The sequence below is a fragment of the Aspergillus heteromorphus genome, assembly GCF_003184545.1.
Source record: "Aspergillus heteromorphus CBS 117.55 chromosome Unknown BO70scaffold_21, whole genome shotgun sequence".
Classification (NCBI taxonomy): domain Eukaryota; kingdom Fungi; phylum Ascomycota; class Eurotiomycetes; order Eurotiales; family Aspergillaceae; genus Aspergillus; species Aspergillus heteromorphus.
In genome coordinates, this window is record NW_020290426.1 from 516,500 (window position 1) to 534,562 (window position 18,063).

General features: G+C 56.2%; 7 protein-coding genes across 7 annotated transcripts; 5 read left to right on the forward strand and 2 right to left on the reverse strand.

The window, feature by feature from the left end:
* Positions 1–244: 244 nt before the first annotated feature.
* On the reverse strand, positions 245–1,695 carry BO70DRAFT_98568 (uncharacterized protein). Its single transcript, XM_025548906.1, has 6 exons — positions 1,651–1,695; positions 1,381–1,598; positions 1,176–1,331; positions 876–1,121; positions 699–782; positions 245–646 (listed from the first exon to the last, which is right to left on the reverse strand). Exons 2-6 carry the CDS (start codon positions 1,525–1,527, stop codon positions 386–388), a joined length of 894 nt encoding a protein of 297 aa, XP_025397493.1. The 5' UTR covers positions 1,528–1,598; positions 1,651–1,695; the 3' UTR covers positions 245–385.
* On the reverse strand, positions 1,259–1,932 carry BO70DRAFT_364064 (uncharacterized protein). Its single transcript, XM_025543717.1, has 3 exons — positions 1,651–1,932; positions 1,381–1,598; positions 1,259–1,331 (listed from the first exon to the last, which is right to left on the reverse strand). Exons 1-2 carry the CDS (start codon positions 1,822–1,824, stop codon positions 1,545–1,547), a joined length of 228 nt encoding a protein of 75 aa, XP_025397494.1. The 5' UTR covers positions 1,825–1,932; the 3' UTR covers positions 1,259–1,331; positions 1,381–1,544.
* A 563-nt stretch (positions 1,933–2,495) lies between these two features.
* On the forward strand, positions 2,496–5,045 carry BO70DRAFT_388766 (putative MFS transporter; the record flags this gene model as incomplete). Its single annotated transcript, XM_025546013.1, has 5 exons — positions 2,496–2,827; positions 2,878–3,040; positions 3,095–4,156; positions 4,274–4,567; positions 5,009–5,045. Exons 1-5 carry the CDS (start codon positions 2,623–2,625, stop codon positions 5,043–5,045), a joined length of 1,761 nt encoding a protein of 586 aa, XP_025397495.1. The 5' UTR covers positions 2,496–2,622.
* An 871-nt stretch (positions 5,046–5,916) lies between these two features.
* BO70DRAFT_364066 (glycine decarboxylase subunit P) lies at positions 5,917–9,521 on the forward strand. Its single transcript, XM_025543718.1, has 3 exons — positions 5,917–6,102; positions 6,219–9,129; positions 9,226–9,521. Exons 1-3 carry the CDS (start codon positions 6,016–6,018, stop codon positions 9,279–9,281), a joined length of 3,054 nt encoding a protein of 1,017 aa, XP_025397496.1. The 5' UTR covers positions 5,917–6,015; the 3' UTR covers positions 9,282–9,521.
* Positions 9,522–10,473: 952 nt separating this feature from the next.
* Positions 10,474–12,831, forward strand: BO70DRAFT_372742 (chlorohydrolase family protein; the record flags this gene model as incomplete). Its single annotated transcript, XM_025544872.1, has 3 exons — positions 10,474–10,768; positions 10,893–12,085; positions 12,814–12,831. 3 exons carry the CDS (start codon positions 10,474–10,476, stop codon positions 12,829–12,831), a joined length of 1,506 nt encoding a protein of 501 aa, XP_025397497.1.
* Positions 12,832–12,985: 154 nt separating this feature from the next.
* On the forward strand, positions 12,986–15,163 carry BO70DRAFT_364067 (cytochrome P450). The gene is made up of 4 exons (XM_025543719.1): positions 12,986–13,581; positions 13,639–14,293; positions 14,376–14,642; positions 14,827–15,163. Exons 1-4 carry the CDS (start codon positions 13,135–13,137, stop codon positions 14,988–14,990), a joined length of 1,533 nt encoding a protein of 510 aa, XP_025397498.1. The 5' UTR covers positions 12,986–13,134; the 3' UTR covers positions 14,991–15,163.
* A 1,023-nt stretch (positions 15,164–16,186) lies between these two features.
* BO70DRAFT_411968 (RNA polymerase II mediator complex subunit MED27 domain-containing protein) lies at positions 16,187–17,905 on the forward strand (the record flags this gene model as incomplete). Its single annotated transcript, XM_025547300.1, has 5 exons — positions 16,187–16,267; positions 16,392–16,422; positions 16,634–16,902; positions 17,036–17,443; positions 17,696–17,905. 5 exons carry the CDS (start codon positions 16,187–16,189, stop codon positions 17,903–17,905), a joined length of 999 nt encoding a protein of 332 aa, XP_025397499.1.
* Positions 17,906–18,063: the final 158 nt, after the last annotated feature.

The following is an 18,063-nucleotide window of genomic DNA, read 5'->3' on the forward strand; positions in this document are numbered from 1 at the left end:
TCGCCACCACCAAAGTAAGGCCCTCTTCGTGATCCTCCCCACGCATGATTACATTCACGTGTATCTAACCTCAATCATATCTGCATTAAAATTGTCGCGTCATATTTATCCACTCAGGGTGGACGTTCCTGCCATGCAAGGCAAGGCAGAGGGCGGGAAGAGACAGGTGTGTATCTATGCAGCACCGTTGGAATTGGTTGAGTTGGGTATGTATGTGACTGACAGCTGACAGTCTAGTTTAGCATCTATACTTGGAGAGAAAATGCATTCTCGCTCTGTATACCACATATACAACTCAACATGTTTACCTCCACTTTGAGCACCAGAACGTGTTGCTCAACCGGTCTCACTAATTAATAGTAACTCCGCTCCCAATTCCCAATTATCATCCTCCCTTTCTCCCCCTCCCCCTCCCCCTCCACACGTTGCATAACCCCCCAGCCTTCCACCAAGCCAGCCCAAATGGTAACGTCAACGCCACCAAGGCCGTTAAAACGGTCAGACCGATGATGGACACCCAGTAGGACCACCGCGCCACATCACTAGGGACCTGGTTCATGCCGAAGCAGCTCTGTTTCGAATCAGCAGATCGCCCGGGCTGTGTGATTGAAGGACGCACTGTGATGCGTGAGACAGGGAGATAGGTCTGGCCTATAATCAGTGACTGGGCTCTTGTGTCAGGGAAAGGACGCACGCACGATGGTGATGTAGATGAGGATTTCGATGTTGTTGCCTTGGCGGGTTGCGGTGATGCTTTCGAGGAGGGCGGAGGCGTGGACCAGCTGGATGGAGTGGTACAGGGTTAGATGATTTATGGAAGGTGTATTTATTTTGGAGTCGGGGGAAAGAAAGGGGCAAGGAGGGAGAGGGCACACCACATCGGACACCTTCCCCCGCATCTGCGAGAACTTCTCGCGGAATCTGTCCGGCAGCGCCCCCGCCGCGTCCAGATCGAGGCACGAGCTCTGCTCGCTGTCGAAAGCGTGCCATGCCGTGATCAGCTTCGCCAGGGAGTTGCGCAACCGTCGCAGGATCCCCAGCGTCCAGGTCCGCTGTTTGGTGCGTTCCAGCCCGAGGCCTTTCTCGACGAAGCTGAGGAGGGCGATTTCGTCGATTTCGCTCTGTGTCTGCTTGGTATATGATTGTTGTCAGCTGGGAGGGTGTGATGGTTTTACATATGGTGCGAGGCTCTTTTCAACGGCGTGGACTAGTTCGGTCCATTCCATGGTGACCTGGCTGAGGCGGACAGCCAGTACGGTGAGGAAGTAGTATCGCGCTTCCCAAATGGGAGCGTCCTGTTTCACGGTCCCACCGGACGGTGCGTCCATAGACTGTGGCAGTTAGCGCAAGGCCTCTGGTCTGGTCTCAGCGACATCTGACCTGTGAAACATTGATGTAAGGACTGAAGTCAATGTGTCTAGCAAGGAAAGATCGAATCTCGGGCAGGTGAAAGACGGTGGTGTTTTTGATTATTGATGGGCATACTGAAGGTGTTATATCTCTGTGGTGTATCTGGATCCCTTTCATAGCATTCCTCCAGTAGCCTAGAGGCTGGCAGCTGGCACGAACAATATTCTTCTCTCGGCCTTGTCTATTCTCTGAAACTCGGATATTAGCTATGGTGAGATACAATGGGCAGGTGCAGCTCACATCGTTCTTCACATGGTTATTTAACTCCCCTGCATTAAGAGCCTGAACATTGACATGCAATCTCATGTATTGAAGTGACTCCCACGCTCGTCCGTACTGAATCCTCCCTTGTCCTGGGGTAGCAATAACAGGAGTGGGATCACAGCGGTCATCCACAATCACTAATGAATCCATCCTGGAAGAGCATTTGGGTTTTTTGCATTCTCCCAGAAGCTTCTCAGATCTTGATAGCGCTGTGGGGGCTCCAGCTCCAGCTGGCGTCGACAGAACTTTCTATTCCAGCGAAACCCATCATATGGGGGGGGGGAGGGGAGGGGGGGGAGTGGGTTGCCGGTAGCCACGGTTGATCCATTCCAAACCCGATCTTTTTAATTTTCACACAAATATAGGGTAGAGGGGGCTTAAATTTGACAATGCCATGGTGGGCTCAGTCAAATAAATTAAGACTGGACAAATGTTAGACCTATTCTGTAAGCGCCCTCATTCCCATCCGCAAGGCTGAAGTGCCATGGGCCAATGTGATGGAGGATGTTGATTGGCGTATCCCCCACATATTTCCCGCACAGTCCACTTGACAGTATCTGCACCCTATTCTTAGCCTGTGAAAATCAGTATTTTGAATAACCATCTCTTATCTGTCTGCAACCTGGGTGCATGCAGGACAAAGGCATTGTGGGAGAGTCCGTGCAGCCGGGCACAGCTGGGGAAGGTGTTACTGTCACCCCATGGCACCACCAGCCCCTCATCTGCTAGATCCTCTGCCATCAAGATAAGAGATGATATAAAGCAAGAAAGGAGGTGGCGGCGGGCGTTCCCACTCCCGAACCTTCTTCGCTCGGCGCGGGCCCAACCACTGCTCATCGTCGCCACCACCCACGGATCCTCCCACAACCTCATCCTCGGACACCCCCAACTCCCTCCCCCAGTCCCACTCCCACTCCCACTTCCTGAAACTCATTGGCCCTCCGGATCATGTCGTTGGTCCAACATGTCTCGTCCATCGAGGGTGTCGACCGCGAACCCGATCCCCTGGAGGATAGCCTCATCATCACCGCCATTCCGGCCGATTTCGCCCCCATCCACCGCAAGATCAGCTACGATGTCCTGCAGCCGCAGGCCGTGCCGGATGAGACTGCGAAAACCCCAGCCTACAAGGTGCCGACTGTGAAGCGAGTGGGTATGTACTGCCGATCCTACCGTTGCAACGCGCCACGCTAACTCCCCCAGCCCAGGTCGTCGTCACCATCCTCGCGTGCTGGTTCGCGTCCGGCATCGTGTTCGGCTTCGCCGCTCTTAAACCCGTGCTGGTCGCAGAGGGGATCTATCGCGAGTGGTGCACCGACGAGGAACTGCGCGACGGGGTCGAACTCTGCGCGAAGCAGGATCTTCAGTGAGACCTCCCCTCCTCCTCCTCCTCTGTGACGCATCCCGGCTAACCTCCCAGGTTGAACTTCTTCTTCACCATCAGCTCCATCACCGCCAACGTCTCCGCCCTCCCGGTCGGCACCATCCTCGATCGCTATGGCTCGCGCGTCTGCGGCTTCGTAGGGTGTCTGCTGCTGGCGACTGGCAGTTTGCTCATGGCATACTCGTTTTCACACCCCCCGTTCCATGGCTTTCTCGTCGGGAACGTCTTCCTGGCTCTGGGAGGGACCTTTATCTTCGTCCCCTCGTTTCAGATCGCAAACGCCTTCCCCCGATATGCAGGCACCATTGTTGCTCTCGTTACGGGGGCCTTTGACGCGTCTGCAGCGGTCTATCTGTTCTACCGGCTCACCTACGAGGTGACCAACCAGGCATTCGACCCGGAGAAATTCTTCCTGGTCTATCTCATCGTCCCCGTTCTGATATTCGTCGCGTTGATCACTCTCATGCCGTCGCAGGATTACCAGAGCACCTACCAACTAGAAGTCAAGGTCGAAAAAGTCGAAGACGCCACCCGCGACGTGCACGACTCCGACGACGAGATCGAAAGCGACTCTGAGCTGCGTCGCATCCGCCGGGAACGCGCCGAGCGCCGTCGGAAGAAGCTGCGCAAGATCAACAAGGTGCTGGGCGATCAGGACGAGCGACAGCAGCGCGAGCAGCGCGAGGAGGACCGTCAGGCTGCCAGCGCCGTCTGGGGGGCGCTGCACGGCCAGCCGGCTCAGGCGCAGATGGCCACCCCGTGGTTCATCCTGATCACCCTGATGACGGTGCTGCAGATGCTGCGGATGAACTACTTCATCGCCACCATCCGGTCGCAGTACGAGTACATGCTGGACTCGGATGCGCTTGCTGAACAGATTAACTACTTCTTTGATGTGGCGTTGCCCATTGGCGGCGTCATCTCCACCCCTTTTATTGGACTGCTTCTTGACCACTTCAGTGTCGCTGTCATCCTCGCCATCATAGTGGTGCTGACCACCGCGACGGGCATTCTGAACTCCATCCCCAGTGTGGGGACCGGCTATGCGACCGTCATCCTTTTCGTTATGCTTCGTCCGCTATATTACTCTGCCATGTCGTACGTCATCCCTCCCTCTCGCACAACCTTCTCTTCCCCATACCCTCTTTTCTTCCTCTCATACCCTCCTTCCTTTCCTCCCCAGATCTTACCCACTAACACTCCCTCCTCATCCAGAGACTACACCACCAAAGTCTTCGGCTTCGCCACCTTCGGCCGCGTCTACGGCACGATCATCTGCTTCTCCGGCCTCGTCAACTTCTCGCAGTACGGCCTCGACGCCCTGACCCATGGGTCCTTCGGGGGCGACCCCATCCCCATCAACATCTTCTTTGCGTGCGCCGGGTGCGTCGTCGGGGCTGTGTTGGTCGGGTTCGTGTACGTCGCTGGCAGGAGGATGCGCGAGCGGGAGCGCGAGATGAGGGAAGATGAGGAGCGGCAGAGGTTGATTTTGGAGGAGGAGGAGGAGGGGTATGCGTGTGGGAATGGGAATGGTTATGGGGGTGGGCGGTATGGGAGTTTTGGGGGTAATAGGGGTGGCGGTGGAGAGGGAGATGGAGATGGAGATGGGGATAGTGAGGAGGAAGAGGGGTATTGATTGATATGATGACATGATATCGATATGATCATTGAGTCGGTTCGGGGGTTTGGGGGGCGTGGGATTTGGGGATTTGGGGATTTTGGGGGGGGTTGCTGTGTAGTTTAGTATAGTGTAGGTGTTATTTCTGTTTGGAGCGTGTAATTATAGCATCTGGTGATATGCGGACGGGGATGGGGCTAGGAATTATATGACAAGGCATGGGATGGGATGGATGGATGGGAGACAGGAAGGGCATTCTACCTGAGTACTACTTATTTTTATAGCGGGAGTCCTAGCGAAGTACCGGCGTCTGGGGTTAGTATTTGCTATAGTATAGTTATGAATATGAATATGATTCATGAGCTATGATGATTCATTTGTATTTAGTATTTAGTATTTAGTATTTAGTATTTAGTATTTAGTATTTAGTATTTAGTATTTAGTATTTAGTATTTAGTATTTATTATTTATTATTTAGAGATTAGTTATCAGCTACAAATTGTCCGTGTTCTTTTTTTTTATTTTTTTTTTTTTTTTTGGAATGGGATAGGAAATGTAGATAGATAGGGTTGGGAATTATGGGTGAGTGATCTGGGCGTCAGGAAATCATGTAGCCTCTTCTCTTACTTTTGGTTGGGGAATATATCTTGCCTCCTCCGTACGTGGGGAGAATTCTGCTCCCCCTCGCAGATAATCGACCCTCCAGACCGATTTCGGTGCAGCTGCGCTCCGCTCACCGACGGGCCACAGCTCAGCTCCGCTCCCGGGAAGGGAAGGGAAGGGAAGCGGAGAAGACGGGGATGGGGTAAATATACTATGGGGTGCACTATTCCCTTTACTAGTTAATACGCCCTGCTCTGCTTTGCTCACCACATATCTACACCATCTGGTAGCCAGGTACGTGCAGAAGGCAGGTCACATCAGTCAGACATCTAGCTGGCTGTAAACAGTCAATCTCGATCCTCGTGGGAATCGAAAAAAGAAATCTCCGAACTGCCCGATTTTCCCGCGGGAAACACCGCTTATCGGGGCTTATCGGGGCCGCGGGGCTCACCGCCCGGACCGTCTGCCTGATGCGGCCATGTGATTGGCCCGGGGCGTTATCGGACAGGGGGGGTTTCCCGACGCGGTCCGCGGCGTCGCTGATAGTCAGTCAGTTAATCGCCGGCCTCAATCCATCCCTGCCTTTTATCATCACCTCGCCTCTTCTTAATTCTTTTTCTCTTCCTCTTCTCTTCCTCTTCTCTTCTCTTTTCTTTCTTTCTTCATACTTCCTATGAACTGATCCTCTCTCTCCTCTTTTCTTCACCCTCCCCTCCCTCCCCCTCCACAGCTTAGCATGGCTGCATCCTGGTGCGCCCTGCGTGGCACCCGCCAGCTGGCTCTGCGCTCTCGTCTGCGCACGACGCCCTCAATTGCTACTGCTGTTGCGCGCAGAACTCCCCTCCGCGCCCTCCACACCCCTGCCCACCCCCCTCGCGGCCCGTCTACACCAGCTCCCTCGCCGACCATGGCGATCCTCACCCCCGCGACCTCTTCCAGCCCCTCGATACCTTCCCCCGCCGCCACATCGGCCCCTCCCCCGACGCCGCCTCCCAGATGCTGGCCACCCTCGACCCCCCCGTCGCCTCGCTTGACGAGTTCGTCCGGCAGGTGCTTCCGGCCGACATCCTGTCCAAGAAGGACCTGACCGTGGCCGCTCCCCACAGCACGGCCTCCCTTGCCCGGGACAGCGTGCACGGCGGCTTGGGCGAGACGGACATGCTGAAGCTGCTGGACACCTACCGCAAGCAGATCGATGTCTCCGGCAAGACCTACCTCGGCACCGGCTACTATCCCACCATCGTGCCTCCGGTCATCCTCCGCAACATCCTCGAGAACCCCGGCTGGTACACCAGCTACACCCCCTACCAGCCCGAAATCTCCCAGGGCCGTCTGGAATCCCTCCTGAACTTCCAGACCCTGACCGCCGATCTCACCGGCCTGCCCTTCGCCAATGCCTCCGTCCTGGATGAGGCCACCGCCGCCGCAGAGGCCATGACCATGTCGCTGGCCACCCTGCCCATGTCCAAGCAGAAGAAGGCCGGCAAGGCCTACGTCGTGTCCCACCTCTGCCACCCCCAGACTATCGCCGTGATGCAGTCCCGCGCCGAGGGATTCGGGATCAACCTGGTCGTCGGTGACATCCTCGCTGACGACTTCAAGCTGGTCAAGGACCAGGGTGACAAGCTGATTGGTGTCCTGGCCCAGTACCCCGACACCGAGGGTGGTATCTACGACTTCCAGTCGCTGAGCAACACCATCCACGGCTCCGGCGGTACCTTCAGCGTGGCCACGGACCTGCTGGCGCTGACCCTGCTCAAGGCCCCGGGCGAGTTCGGCGCCGACATCGCCTTCGGCAGCGCTCAGCGTTTCGGTGTCCCCATGGGATACGGTGGTCCCCACGCCGCCTTCTTCGCCTGTGCTGACAAGTACAAGCGCAAGGTCCCCGGCCGTGTCGTCGGTGTGTCCAAGGACCGTCTCGGCAACCGCGCCCTGCGACTGGCGCTGCAGACCCGCGAGCAGCACATCCGCCGTGAGAAGGCCACCAGCAACATCTGCACGGCCCAGGCCCTGCTGGCCAACATGAGCGCCATGTATGCGGTCTACCACGGCCCCACCGGGCTGAAGGGCATCGCTCAGCGCATCATGTCGATGACGACCACCCTGCAGACCAAGCTGGCCGCGCTGGGCTACAACGTGCCCGTCCGCACGAACACCACCGACGGCGGCGCCGTGTTCGACACGGTGACCGTGGAGCTGCCGGGCAGCAGGGACACCGATGCCATCGTGGCGGCGGCCCGCGCGCAGGGCCTCTTCCTCCGCCGGCTGAGCGACACCAAGATCGGCATCTCTCTGGATGAGACCGTCGGCCGCGAGGAGGTCAAGTCTATCCTGCAGGTCTTCGCGACCTACGCCTCCAAGGGCGAGGTCACGCTGGAGGACATCGGCGTCACGCCCATCCCGGCCAGCCTGGAGCGCACGTCCGAGTACCTGACCCACCCGGTCTTCAACACCCACCACTCGGAGACGGAGATGCTGCGGTACATCCACCACCTGGAGTCCAAGGATCTGTCCCTGGCGCACTCGATGATCCCCCTGGGCTCGTGCACGATGAAGCTCAACGCCACCACCGAGATGATCCCGGTCTCGTGGCCCGAGTTCTCCAACATGCACCCCTTCCTGCCGGCCGACGTCGCCAAGGGCTACACCCAGATGATCGACGACCTGGAGCAGCAGCTGGCCGACATCACCGGCATGGCCGAGGTCACCGTGCAGCCCAACTCGGGCGCGCAGGGTGAGTTCGCCGGACTGCGCGTGATCAAGAAGTACCAGGAGGCGCACGGCGGCGACAAGCGCAACATCTGCCTGATCCCGGTGTCGGCGCACGGCACCAACCCGGCCAGCGCGGCCATGGCGGGCATGCGCGTGGTCACGATCAAGTGCGACACCAAGACCGGCAACCTGGACCTGGAGGACCTCAAGGCCAAGTGCGAGAAGCACGCGGACGAGCTGGCGGCCGTGATGATCACCTACCCGAGCACGTTCGGCGTGTACGAGCCGGGCATCAAGCAGGCGTGCGAGATCGTGCACCAGCACGGCGGGCAGGTCTACATGGACGGGGCCAACATGAACGCGCAGATCGGGCTGTGCTCTCCGGGCGAGATCGGGGCGGACGTGTGCCACCTGAACCTGCACAAGACGTTCTGCATCCCGCACGGCGGCGGCGGGCCGGGCGTCGGCCCCATCGGCGTGGCGGAGCACCTGCGGGCCTTCCTCCCGTCGCACCCGGGCAGCAGCTACCTGCAGGCCCGGCGCGGCGACTCCTCCTCGCCCCCGATCTCCGCCGCCCCCTGGGGCAGCGCCAGCATCCTGCCCATCACCTTCAACTACATCAACATGATGGGCGCCAAGGGCCTGACCCACGCCACCAAGATCACCCTCCTCAACGCCAACTACATCCTGTCCCGTCTGCGGCCGCACTACCCCATCCTGTACACCAACGAGAACGGCCGCTGCGCGCACGAGTTCATCCTCGACGTGCGCCAGTTCAAGGACACCTGCGGCGTCGAGGCCATCGACATCGCCAAGCGTCTGCAGGACTACGGCTTCCACGCACCGACCATGTCGTGGCCGGTGTCGAACACGCTGATGATCGAGCCGACCGAGTCGGAGAGCAAGGCCGAGCTGGACCGGTTCTGTGACGCCCTGATTTCGATCCGTGGCGAGATCGCCCAGGTCGAGGAGGGCAAGCAGCCCCGCGACGGCAACGTGCTGAAGATGTCCCCGCACACCCAGCGCGATCTGTTGGCGACCGAGTGGACCCGCCCGTACACGCGCGAGCAGGCCGCGTATCCGCTGCCGTATCTCATCGAGAAGAAGTTCTGGCCGTCCGTGACGCGCGTGGATGATGGTAAGCCTTCACTTTTTTTTTTTTTTCACACCCTTGCTTCTTGATCAATCCTCTTCCCCTCAAAACGATTATGAAAATCAAGCTAATAATAACCAGCCTACGGCGACCAAAACCTCTTCTGCACCTGCGGCCCCGTCGAGGACACCGAGTAGATACTACCTGGTAGTTTGTCTCTGGATAGAGGGATGTGGTGGATAGATGGGATGGACGGTCGGCTATGATGATACCCTGTATGATTCAACATTGGATGGCTGCTGTTCGTTCAACATGCATTGCGAGGAGTTTTTCTTTTTCCCTTCCTTTCTGGGTGGTTCTGGTTAGATTTTACTTTACTTTACCTTTTACATTAGATCTGTTTCAACCTAGATCAATCCATACCTTTTTACATTTTATATTTGGTGAATTTGAATAGGAATGAGAGGTAGATTGTATTTTTGATTGTAGATGGGACACATACCTAGCTAATCTAACATAGGTAGGGAGGTAGTAGGCCGGGTAAAATAAGAGAGGTCATCTCAGTTTTACGGTACTCCCAGTCCGTTGTCTGGAATAGTTAGTGTACATACACCAGTGTTAGTAATCCTCATAAAGAATTCAAATTATCCTATTGATCGGAACCCGCCGCCCGGAACCCCTCGGCGGCCCGGCCTCCCGACTCGTCATTGGTCGAGCGCGCGGAGACGGCGCGGAGTTCGCCCGTCTCCAGCCAGTCAGCCAGTCCAGACCAAGTGACGTCTTATAATCTTATAAGTTGGCCTGCCTGCCTGCCGCCGCTGTTACATTGGGTTTGCTCTGGGTTTGCTGGATTTCGCTCTTCTTTTCTTTCTCCTCTCACTGTATTACTTTCGCTCTGAGCAGACATCCGGAGTAGGTTTCTTGCGGGTTGGTTGTGCTGGTGGTGTAACTAACTGGTAAGTGGACGTCGTTCTCTATAATATTATTTATTATATGAGTGATTCTAATTTATTGCAGCTCCCCATACGACTTTTCCACGGGGACGTGTGTCAATTGCGCCTTGTCTTTCACTTGGATTTGTTTCCTTCTGTGGTCGCTGTCACTGGGACTTCATTGCTGCTTCGAGATTGCCGCATAGCTTGATTTCGATATCAGTACTACTAGTACTACAGCAAGAATCGATTTATTCCTCTGGAGGGGATAGAGAGATTTCCACGCAATCCTGGTATTTTTTTTTTTTAGCTGCAGCATCACTCGACAGGTCACTTCCATCGATCTCCGGAGTATCGGAATCCGGTCTCCATTAGTTACTGCATCGGAACACTCTCCACTCCACTCCACTCCACACAACTTATCACACCAGAAAGACGGAGAAAAAAAGAAACCGAGATGTATACCCTCTACATCGGAACATTCATCCACCTCCCCCGTCTCCCTGCGGACGCCGACCTCGACGCCGACCACAAACTCTCCATCAACCATGGCGCGCTGTGGGTGTCCGAGGATGGTATCATTGAGGGGTTCGACTGGAGCGTCAAGAGCCCGAAGGATGTGAAGGCGTTTCTGCGGAAGAAGGGGTGGGTGGCAGAGGGCGAGAAGGGGAAGGGCAAGGGACAGGCCACGCAGGTGAAGGTGGTCGTTGCGAGAGAGGATAGGAATGAGTTCTTTTTCCCGGGGTTCGTGGGTATGTTTCTCCCTTGTCCTCATTTCGTCATCTTTCTTTTTGTGTTTATATGGGTTTATGTACCACCTCCCGACCTGGATCAACCCTCTACCCATCATTATCCCGTCCATCGCTCACCAGACAGACACCCACATCCACGCCCCCCAATACCCCAACACCGGCCTCTTCAGCACCTCGGGCCTGCTCACCTGGCTACAAACCTACACCTTCCCGATGGAATCCTCCTTCGCCTCGCCCAGCTCCCTCCCCACCGTCCCCCCGCCCCAGGCCTACCGCGTCTACAACCAAGTCATCTCGCGCACCCTCTCGCACGGCACCACCACGGCCTCCTACTTCGCGACCATCCACCTCCCCGCCACCAACCTGCTCGCCACGCTCTGCCACGCCCGCGGCCAACGCGCCCTGATCGGCCGCGTCTGCATGGACAACCCCGCCACCTGTCCCGACTACCTCCTCGACGAGCCCGACTCCGTCGTCCCCATCACGGAAGCCTCCATCGCACATATCCGCCGGCTCGACCCGGAGGGACAACTCATCAACCCCGTCATCACGCCCCGTTTCGCCCCGAGCTGCACACACGCCTCTCTCGCCTCTCTCAGCGAACTCGCCGCGTCGGCAACGCCCCCACTCCACATCCAGACCCACCTCGCCGAGAACCTCGACGAATTGGCCCTGGTCCATGACCTCTTCCCCCGCGCGCGAGATTACACCTCCGTGTATGATCATTTCGGCCTCCTCACACCGAAGACCATCCTCGCGCACGCGGTCCATCTCTCCGACGCGGAGAGGGAGATGATCAGAGACCGCAAGGCGAAGATCTCGCATTGTCCGGCGAGTAACTCGGCCCTTGGCTCGGGGATTTGTCCTGTGCGGAGAACGCTCCGCGCCGGTATCCCCGTCGGGTTGGGGACGGATGTGAGTGGTGGGTATGCGGTTAGTATGCTGGAGGCTGTGAGGCAGGCGTGTTTGGTTTCGAGGCTGTTGCCGCATGCTTCGCCCACTACCACCACCGAGGAAAAACAGAAAAATCAAGATATCATCGACGTGAATCAGGCATTATACCTCTCCACGCGCGGCTCCGCGGCCGTGCTCAACATGGCCGGCCAGATCGGGGGCTTTGACGCCGGCATGTCGTGGGACGCGCAGCTCATCCGGCTCGGGGCTTACCGGTCGGTTGTCTCGGGGAAGGGCGTGGCGGAATCGAATGTGGATGTCTTTGGGATGGAGAGCTGGGAGGAGAAGGTCCAGAAGTGGGTGTGGAGTGGCGATGATCGGAATGTGAGGGCTGTTTGGGTGGGGGGGAGGTTGGTTCATGAGGTTAGGGATCCTGGGGAGGGGAATGGGTGGTTTGGAATTGGGGTTGGGTGATTGGGGTGGTGGGGTGATTGGGTTTGGGGGGTGGGTTTTGAGGAGGAGGGTGTGAGTATTATTCTTCTTTTTGGTGGTGGTGGTGGTGTTGGATGGGATGGGGATAAAGGGGTGGATATTACTATTAAATTAGATTTGAGTGGGTGGATGGTTAGATTTTACTTGGACTGGTGATTTATGTATAGTATAGATAATATATGACATGGGGTCATGCCCCCCAGTAATAATATTACAGTATATTTACTTAAGATATTAGATGAAATGCTATCCTATTACATGGTAGAGGTCAGTTATGTACATGGGGGGTTCGGGGGGTTTTCCCCGGGTATGCTACACTGTAACTATCCCTGTTCCCAGCCAATCTGTGCCACAGACAGTCTCACAACTATATGAATTAGCTCCTAGACATGAGGTTCGGACGGAATTAAAATCCTGTAGATTACTGACTGTCAAAACTATTGGTTTCGACAGCAAGCGCTCGATTTGAAACCCGCCCAGATCAGTGTCAAACAAGACTAACAGTGACTGTCCTTTACCTCGGTGGACTGGATGCTCCTTCGAGTCTAGTCCATCCACCCACCCTTTCGTCATGCAAAAAGTCCAGGATTAGCAATCCGACCCCTCCGAGCAAACCTTGCGAGATCAACCTGCGGGGGTTAAATCGAAGCCAATGCGAGACAAGGGATGGGCGATGATGCAGCCGTGCAGCCGCGCGAGGCGGGCCAGCCGTTGGGTGGAGCCCTTGAGCCTTGAGGTCATTGAATCAGGGCTAAAACCAAAGCGGAGATGCTTGCGATGCTCCGTCTCCGGACGCAACTTCCATGGTTCTATTCCTATAGCCATTCACTGCTTTCCCAGGCAGCAGTCGGCTGTCTGCTGTCTGCTGTCGGCCCTTCTCACATGTTGCGACCGAGGATGTACTTCTTCTCCTTTTTACTATATAATTAGTATCCCCCCCACGCTTTCCCTCTCCCTCTTCAGACGCTCAATCCAACATCATGCTCACGATACTCCTCCTGGCCAGTGCCCTCCTGGTCGCCTTTAAGACCTTCCAGTTCCTCCACCAGACCTACCATGATCGCAAGACCGCCAAAGCCCTGGGCTGTCAGCCTCCGCCCGCCATCCCCACCGGCCCCTTGGGCATCCCAGGCTTCCTGCGCATGCTGACCGCCGTCAAGGAGAAGCGCTGGGTCGAGTACATCTCGCAGTTCTACGAGACCTTCGGCCACACCTTCACGCAGGTCTCCATCGGCGGCGTCGAGATGTACGGCACGGCCGAGCCCGAGAACATCAAAGCCCTGCTGGCCACCCAGTTCCAGGACTTTGGGCTCGGCAGCAGACACCGCGAGTTTTTCCCGCTGCTGGGTAACGGCATCTTCACCCTGGACGGCGCCGGCTGGACGCATGCACGAGGCCTGCTTCGCCCGCAGTTCACCCGCGATCAGGTTCGTCGCCCTTTCTTTTCCTCTGGACGCCTCGCGCAAGCTGACATCCCATCGCAGGTGGCCGACCTGGACCTCATGGACGGCCACGTCGCGCGCATGATCGACCTGATCCCCCAAGACGGCTCCTCGTTCGACATCCAGCGGCTCTTCTTCCTGCTCACCATCGACTCGGCCACGCACTTCCTGTTCGGCGAGTCCGTCGGCTCCATGGGCTCCTCCGACGCCAGCATCCTCGAGAAGACCGCCGTGGGCGACGCTCAGGGCTTCGCCGACGCCTTCAACACCGCCCAGGAATACCTGGCCGCCCGCTCCCGCGCCCTCGGCTTCTACTGGCTCATCAACCCCAAGGAGTTCCGCGAGGCCAACCGCCGCGTCCACGAGGTCGTCGATCACTACGTCCGTCGGGCCCTCGAGTCGAAGCGCCACCCCGAGAAGCAGTCGGGCAGGTACATCTTCGCCGAGGCCCTGGCGGCCGACAACGACGACCCCCGCGTGCTGCGCGACAACATGCTCAATATCCTGCTCGCCGGCCGTGACACCACCGCCAGTCTGCTCAGCTCGTCGTTCTTCTATCTGGCCCGTCATCCCGCCGTGTGGACCAAGCTCCGTCGGGCTGTCGTCGGCGAGTTTGGCGATGCCACCCATCCGATTGGAGATATCACCCACGCGAGACTCAAGGATCTGCGCGATCTGCGCCACTTCCTGAACGAGGGTACGTCTTCTCTCTCTCTCTCTCTCGCTCCCTCTCTCTCTCTTCTCTGGTCTGGCATGTACCTGTCATTAATATCCAACAGTCCTCCGCCTCCAACCCCCCGTCCCCCTCAACTTCCGCGTCGCCCAAAAGGACACCTCCCTGCCGGTCGGGGGCGGTCCCGACGGCAAGTCGCCCGTCTATGTCCGCAAGGGCCAGCTCGTCACGTACAGCGTGTACGCCATGCACCGCCGCACGGACTTCTACGGGCCTGATGCGCACGAGTTCCGCCCCGAGCGCTGGGAGGAGAACAGCAAGCGCGGCTGGGAGTATCTGCCTTTTAACGGCGGGCCGCGTATTTGTCTTGGTCGTGAGTGTCTTTTTTTTTTTCTTTTTCTGTTCATTCCGCCCTACTCTTCTGGACAGTCCTCTCTTGGACAGTCCTCTTCTGGACAATCCTCTTCTGGACAGTCCTCTTCTGGACAACCCTCTTCTGGACAATCCTCTTCTGGACAATCCTCTGTAATTGAATTGAGTATACTGATGAGGTACAGAACAATATGCCCTCACCGAAGCCAGCTTCACCCTCGTCAAGCTCCTGCAGCGCTTCGACCGCCTCGAGAACGCGGGCCCCGCCAGCGATCGTCCCGTCATTCAGTGTACCCTGACCATGTCGCATGATGCGGGCGTGCCTGTGAGGTTGTTTTCATCGGTGTAGCAGAGGAGTCAGTGGGAGTGAATGACTCACAACATAACTTACATGGCATAACATAACTAACTTGGGCTGGTCTTTACATGATGTTTTGTGTGTGTGTGTGTGTGTGTGTGTGTGTGTGTGTAATTATTATTATTCAGGTATATAGTATTAGTTCGGATCGGGATGGATGAATAATGACCGTGTTTCTGTTGTAGCATGTTGCTAAGTAAGGGCTTAGGAGGGAGTAATTACTCCGTACTTACTAGATGGGACTATATTTTATGGGTGGAATGGATGGGAATATATCAGAGTCGAATAACCTTTTCTGTTAATTAGGTTAGAACGAACCCCTTCTGTCATATTTTATATAAACAACCTCTTTATTCAGAAAAACCACTCACTCATCTGTATCCTGTCCCATTCCATCATATTACTATAACCATCCTAGACTCTCAGACAGACTTGGAAGGGAGGGAGGATGGGATGGGGATAGTAAAGACACCAGCCACATCCACACCCACACCCACACCACTGTAGTACGCTCAAGCCACATCTGTGGCTGACAATTATCCCTAATTAGTTAGTTAGTTAGTTAGTTAGTTATCCCTGACTAACTCCTGACTCAGCACCCCGTCCAATCCCGTCCCTCCTCTCCTCTCTCCTCCCCTCCGCTCCGCATCATCGATCTCTCTCTCTCGTCCATGTTTGGTTTGCTTTGCTTGATTTGTCTAGTCTACACGAATCTCTCTCCACGTTAATACAAGTCAACCCAGTCAATTTAATTCACTTTCTCTTTCGCATCGCATCGCATTGCCTCCTCCTTCCTTCCTTCCTTACTCACTCACTCACTCATCTATTCTATCCCCGTGCGGGTAGTTATACATCTCACGGACTGGACAGGACAGGACCGGTCAGGATCTGGAATCAATCACTCTCCTACGCTACGCAACGCATCGCTACATTCGCCTCTGAGGGTATTCAGATACCTCGGATCGGGATTCGAATTGGACGTGGGATTGGACTTGGGGTAGAAGAAGAAGAAGAAGAGAGTCAGACAGATGGCAACAATCCCCCACGGCCGTATCCCCGTCGTCGTGCCGGAGATGGTCACCACCACGAATATAAGCACAAATACAACTGCTGCTGCTGCTGCTGCTGCTGCTTCAGGCTTGGGTTCAGGTTCTGGCTTGGGTTCGGGTTCAGGCTCAGCACCAAATATGGACACCACCGCGGACCCGTGGGACTCGGAACACCAGCTCATTTCCTCGCTGGCGAAGCTGCAGGAGATGGAGGCTACGGTATTTTTCTCTCCTCTTTCTTTCCCTTCTTCTTTTACTACTCCCACTTTCACTGACTCAGACTCACTGTCACTCCCATTTCCATTCCAACCTACAACCTACCAAACTAACACTCTTACAATAGATCCACACCCTCCGCACCCTCCTCCCAGACCGTCTCCTGCAGCCTCTCGCGCCGATAATCCACCAGCACCATAACCACAACCACAACCACAACCATAACCACAACCGCACCCCCTCAACAACACCCACCCTCCCAGCCCTACCACAACCACCACCACCACAGCCCCCCAACAACAACAACAACCACAACAACAACACACCCACCCCACCCATCCACAACCGCACTCCCAGTCTCAGGGGCAGGAGTCTCAGGACCAGGAAGCTCAGGACCCATCCCCGCAACCCCCCAAATCCTCTACGCCCAACTATCCGCGACGACCCGCGCCGGTGTCGCCGAAGTAAAAGCCTTCCAGGACCGGTGGCGCGGGCCGGAGCTCGCGGCGGTATGGGAGCACGTGAATCGGCGCATTGCGGAGAATGAGGGCGTGTTGGTGCAGACCACGGGCGTTTGGGAGAGGGATTATCGGGCTTTGGTGCCGGATGGGCAGATGCGGGGGGTGGGTTGGATGGAGGTGGGGGTGTGGGTGTGGATGGGAGGGGGAGTAAGGGGCAGGGGCAGGGCAGTGGGGAGGGGAAGGGGGAGGGGTAAGGATGGGGAGGGGAGGGGAGGCGGAGGGGAAGGGGTGGAGGGGGATTGTGGATGAGTTTTTGAAGAGGGGGAGGGAGGGCGTGAGGGTTAGGATTATTGATGGTAAAGATGGGAATGGAGAAGCAGTCGTGGTGAGATTAGTCAAGGCCGGGTTGGGAGTCAGGGTTTCTCTTTCTCTTTCTCCGGGGATCTCTACATCCAGTGCTCCATCCGCCTCGACCTCCACCTCTACAACTAATGGTTTTGGATCTGCATCTGCATCTGCATTTGGATTCGATGGCGACGGAACCATCGGGAACGGGAATATCGACACCCACACCGACACAACCACAACCACAACCACCGACATCGAATGGCGGGTCGAAAGACTCGAAACCAGAGGCCTCCCCGAGACGAAACTCGATGCCGCCGTCCTGAGATCGCTGAATCAGCGGGAGAGGAAGTGGGATTTGGCATTTTTGTTGGTGAGTTCTCCTGGCCCTGGGCTTATCCTCCAGGCCTTGTTCCTTCTTCTCCACCCCTTTTGCTCCAACTCTTATCCTTTCATCATCCTCTCATCATCCTCTCTGGATATACATATATATGGTTGCGGGGATATACATTCCATATACATCATTGCTGTGTTGTGAATGTATCAACCGGGTGATGATTGTGTTGTGATTGTGATACTGATACTGATACTGATAATAATAATAATACTAACAATGAAAAAACAGGAAATGATCTCCTCCTACGCCAACATCAAAACCACCCCGTGCGTGAAGTGCGGGAAGATGATGGATTCCGCGGCGAGTTTGCCTACTGTGAGGAGGGTGAGGGAGGGTGATGAGCCGGGTGGACTGCAGAGTGGACTGCAAGAGATGGGGACAGGGTCGGGGACAGGGTCGGAGCTGGCTTGGGAGGCGGTTCATGGGGGGTGTGTTTAGATTAGTTTATGATTTTCTAATTTCTATTCTACTTTCTACTTTCTACTCTGATATAGTATACTCTAACTTAATTAGGTGGAATGAGTGACTGAGTGACTGAGTGGTTGGAGTAGAGTGAAGTGGGTAATTGGAGTCAATGAAGTACTAGATATGTGAAG

Bases quoted from the DNA above. Each gene is read 5' to 3' on its own strand.
- BO70DRAFT_98568 (XM_025548906.1), bottom strand. From the start codon at position 1,527: ATGAAAGGGATCCAGATACACCACAGAGATATAACACCTTCAGTATGC. The intron at 1,332-1,380 runs GTCAGATGTCGC...TAACTGCCACAG, and splicing joins CTTACATCAATGTTTCACAG to TCTATGGACGCACCGTCCGG. The intron at 783-875 runs GTGTGCCCTCTC...CACTCCATCCAG, and splicing joins GGGGGAAGGTGTCCGATGTG to CTGGTCCACGCCTCCGCCCT.
- BO70DRAFT_364064 (XM_025543717.1), bottom strand. From the start codon at position 1,824: ATGGATTCATTAGTGATTGTGGATGACCGCTGTGATCCCACTCCTGTT. The intron at 1,599-1,650 runs GTGAGCTGCACC...TCCGAGTTTCAG, and splicing joins ATAACCATGTGAAGAACGAT to AGAATAGACAAGGCCGAGAG.
- BO70DRAFT_364066 (XM_025543718.1), top strand. From the start codon at position 6,016: ATGGCTGCATCCTGGTGCGCCCTGCGTGGCACCCGCCAGCTGGCTCTG. The intron at 6,103-6,218 runs GTTGCGCGCAGA...GACCTCTTCCAG, and splicing joins CGCCCTCAATTGCTACTGCT to CCCCTCGATACCTTCCCCCG. The intron at 9,130-9,225 runs GTAAGCCTTCAC...AATAATAACCAG, and splicing joins CGTGACGCGCGTGGATGATG to CCTACGGCGACCAAAACCTC.
- BO70DRAFT_364067 (XM_025543719.1), top strand. From the start codon at position 13,135: ATGCTCACGATACTCCTCCTGGCCAGTGCCCTCCTGGTCGCCTTTAAG. The intron at 13,582-13,638 runs GTTCGTCGCCCT...ATCCCATCGCAG, and splicing joins CGCAGTTCACCCGCGATCAG to GTGGCCGACCTGGACCTCAT. The intron at 14,294-14,375 runs GTACGTCTTCTC...AATATCCAACAG, and splicing joins GCGCCACTTCCTGAACGAGG to TCCTCCGCCTCCAACCCCCC.